Below are 3918 nucleotides of genomic sequence, written 5' to 3' on the forward strand. Positions count from 1 at the left end.
TGTGCATTCGTGGTAGCGGATCGGCAATCAACAGCGCTAACTTCTCCACGATATTGGTTTAGACCAGTGGTTTGAGATTGTTTTTCTAATTAGTAGACGCTGTAAGTCGTTACACACTGAGGGAATGGAGGAGGGGAGGGAAAAGCGGGGGAGAGAGATTTATGTGTTGGACATCACAGTGGATGCGCACTTTCTACTTATAAGTTGTCAGTAAAGGTGAAACGTAAAGGCTCGAAAGTGAGTTCTGCGTCTCGCGCACTCTCACCGCCCCACCCCACCCACTTGGGTGCTAATTGCATTTCTGCCACAACAGCCACGCGAAAACGCGCCCCTTCATACCACTTGGCGGCACACTCCCATACACCGCTGTGCCAAGCTGACGCGACATTGTGTTACTAAAGCATCTTAATTTACTTTATAATATAAAACTTTTCCCTAATTTTCTAGTACTTAACTGCAGTAACATTAGACGTCTTTTTTTATTTTGAAAGGAAGGGTGGAAAACAACACACCCGATCTGCTACACTACTACCACTGCAGTAGTGGAAGGCAACAAGTCGTCGAGGCGATTCGTGCGTGTCCTACAAGGTAACCATGATGACAATACATCCCTACTGAACACCGCATTTACGAGCATTTGGTGAACAATCATCCCATCGAGTGGCCTATATTCATGGCAGCCAACGCACACACCTCGACGATGGTCTACCCACACAGAGAGCCCTAAACCACCGAGTCGGATTAACACAAACGTGTGTCCACCACACCGTATGCACATCCCTCATCGGCAAAATAACATTGGCACAAGAAGAAACTGGCAAAATTGCCTAACGACGACAAAAATTATACAGGAAACACAATGCCAAGCAAACTGTGAGATGAAGAAGAGAAATAAGAAGAGGAAGGCTTTGCCCATTTTGAATGGGCACTCTTCTTTCATTGACATTGACGCCTGCTCCTTTCTGCCTGCAATGTCGCAAACGCAAGAATCACCGCACCACACCTTGCAGAATTCCAACAGTTTCAGCAAACATCCATTAGCGAACACCGCTCACCAAAATGTACTTCGCCATCGCCACAGCCTCGACGATATGCACATCCTTTGCACACTCACAGAGAAAAGGCCGACTACACCACATTGTACACTTGGTTCCGCTTTCCCAGGTACAATTTTACCTTCGTCTACACACACCCAGCAGCTGCGCCAACAATCTCTCACCGGAAAAACATCGCGCTACCCCTGAAAGCACAGTGAGATATGGAGAAACGATCTGAATAATGACAAACTAATTAGTAGATGGACATAGGACACACGTCGACGTATCGTCTGTCGGAAAATACTTACCATCTCGGCTTGCGTTCGCTAAAATCACCATTCCTAAAGTTGTAGGAGACGTAACTCACTTCGTTTACAGAGAAGGGAGCACCCAAGTACGCTCGCCCTGGATGCTGATGCTTTATTTGATACATTCTATAAAAACGGATACTATAACAGTTGGAATAAAGCCAATGTTACCATGTAATTGTGAAAAGCTACTAGGAAGAAAGATGATAGCGATGCCTCTCCTGAAACACAAACCGAGACAATTAGGACTCACAAAACAATACACTAACACACTGAATGAAGCCAATTCGTACCTGACCAAGGTACAGAGTAACATCAAGGCCCAATTTCCAGCTTATTGTTCTTCAAACATCTCTCGAAGTACACCAGATGTAACACAAGAAACGGACATATTCCGGTCCACTTTAGGCTTCACACGGCAACAAACACAAAGTAAAGTCAAAAGTTTAACACATTTTCGCTTTATATTCACAATTTATCCCTGTTTAACTGAAAATGTCACACTAGTACAATGAACAAAAACTCACAATATCGACGGACAATGTACATAAACAGCAGCCAATAAACTCGACGCTAACAATATAAACAAACGAAAAAAGGGCTAAATTTAAATTATGAATACTAGCAATACGTAAGATAAAAACAAGTAAATTTTAAAAAATGGCAACAAAATACAAAAATGTAGTATTTTTTAATGTTTAATTTTAGAAATTTCGAGCAAAAAGCTTAGTTTTTCAAAGTAAGTTAGTTAAATAAAGATGCTTTAGTAACACAATGTCGCGTCAGCTTGGCACGGCGGAGTATGAGCGTGTGCTGCCAAGTGGCATGAAGGTACGCGTTTTCGCGTGGTTGTTGTGGCAGAAGTGCAATTAGCACCCAAGTGGAGAGTGCAGGTGGGGTGAGGTGGGGTGGGGTGGTGAGAGTGCGCGAGACGCAGAACCTACTCTCGAGCTTTTACGTGTCACCTCTACTGACTACTTATAAGTCGGACGTGCGCATCCATTGTGATGTCCAACACATAAATCTCTCTCTCCCACTTTTTCCTCCCTTTCTCCCCTCCTCTATACCCTCAATGTGTAACGACTTACGGCGTCTTCTAATGTGAAAAACAATCTCAAACCACTTGTCCAAACCAATCTCGTGGAGAAGCTAGCGCTGCCGACTGCCAATCTGTAAGCCTACCTGTACCACACAAGTATTTGTTGCCTTCCGCTAAAAAACCTATTCCATTTGCGAGTCAGCAATTGTAGAAGTAGAGGAGTAAAGAAATTTCTGTGCACGGAGTGACTTTAAACCTACAAGCATGTTAATGTCTAGTGTTTGTCATGATGCAAAATGCAGAGGTGTTTGAATACCTTCAATGCTACACCCAATTGCTCACAACAGCTCTCTGCCTCTGTCTCCTCGCCCAAGCCATTTCCTCTCACCACCCCCACCACCCTGTCTGATAGCGCCGCAATCACTATGGGGTACTGGGAGGGGAAAACTGCAGGCGGTATATTAAGTACGCTTGCAATATGGGCCGCCCGTCTTGTTTCATTCCAGCAGGTGTTCTTTTTTCACTGCTTTATTGCTCCCTCACACTCTCGGCAGACGCATTCTTCAAGTAGGCTCATACTGAGTGTGCCCAGGAAGCAGTTCCAGAAACGGCTACCATCGCAGCGCCACAGCACCACCTCAACGGTGTCACGCGAGTACGAGTGGGGATGAGGAAGCTGCCCACTCCTAGCACTCTTAATGTGAGTGATGATACTACTTATGTGGAGTTCTCAGTAGCCAGTGCTTGGTACAGTGTTGTTTGTCCCTTTTGAGGTAACCGGGGGCCCCGCCTATAGTTCAGTACTTCTTTCAAGCTTACCACCTTTTTTGGAAGTGGTACCAACTTCTTTTTGTCGTCGGCCTCCCATGTCGTTTTCACGATTTCGTCTCGAAAAACAGGATTAGACAGTTGTGCAGCGCCTCCATTTGTGGTACTAGACGCCAATTTGCAAACCAATCTGAGGATTTGGAATGTTTGTTGCTCAGTTTTTTTCTTCATTGCAAGATGTGGAACAAATCGGTCGGTCTCTTGAAAGCAGATTTACTTATTCTCGAACCTTTACGTGTCACCTCTACTGACTGCTTATAAGTAGGACGTGCACATGCAGGGTGATGTCCAAAACACTGCTTTTTTTGTATTGTGTCACACGAACTGTTGACGGCGGTTTAGACAGCCAGTTCTCACCACCCCCACAGCCCACCTACTCTCCTCACCGAGCGAGCGAGCGTGCGTGCACCTTGTTGCTGTGACTCATCCGCCCTAGTCAATGGATCGATAAGATGACTACGCTGCCCGCCGATTGGCTGTCCGGTTAGGAGGGCAGAGCGCTGAGCTGCAAACAACTTTCCCACCGATGGATGGATGCGTGGATGGATGGATGGATGGATGTAGGGGCGCAGAAGAAAAGTGAAACAAGTGGTGGAAGGGAAGAGATGGGCAGTGGATTTATAAGTGTGCGCGTAGGTCGGTCGATAGGTAGACGACAACAGCAGGCGTGTAGAGAGGTAGACGAGAGTGGCAGGTACTCATGCAG

The 3918-nt window shown here is 45.8% G+C and overlaps 2 protein-coding genes across 2 annotated transcripts in view; one reads left to right on the plus strand and one right to left on the minus strand. All coding sequences in view use genetic code 11, as the record gives it.

The window, feature by feature from the left end:
• EGR_08184 (hypothetical protein) overlaps nucleotides 1-1661 on the minus strand; it is a gene marked incomplete at both ends in the record, with an annotated part of 4119 nt that extends 2458 nt beyond the window's left edge. The window contains 2 exons of the mRNA XM_024497433.1: nucleotides 1346-1486; nucleotides 1639-1661. Coding sequence (XP_024348143.1) covers nucleotides 1346-1486; nucleotides 1639-1661 — 164 coding nt within the window. The remainder of the gene's footprint in view (nucleotides 1-1345; nucleotides 1487-1638) is intronic.
• A 458-nt stretch (nucleotides 1662-2119) lies between these two features.
• On the plus strand, nucleotides 2120-3289 carry EGR_08185 (hypothetical protein; the record flags this gene model as incomplete). The annotated part of the gene is made up of 4 exons (XM_024497434.1): nucleotides 2120-2176; nucleotides 2732-2893; nucleotides 2977-3084; nucleotides 3158-3289. 4 exons carry the CDS (start codon nucleotides 2120-2122, stop codon nucleotides 3287-3289), a joined length of 459 nt encoding a protein of 152 aa, XP_024348144.1.
• Between the last annotated feature and the right edge of the window lie 629 nt (nucleotides 3290-3918).

The sequence above is a fragment of the Echinococcus granulosus genome, assembly GCF_000524195.1.
Source record: "Echinococcus granulosus chromosome Unknown EG_S00098, whole genome shotgun sequence".
Classification (NCBI taxonomy): Eukaryota; Metazoa; Platyhelminthes; class Cestoda; order Cyclophyllidea; family Taeniidae; genus Echinococcus; species Echinococcus granulosus.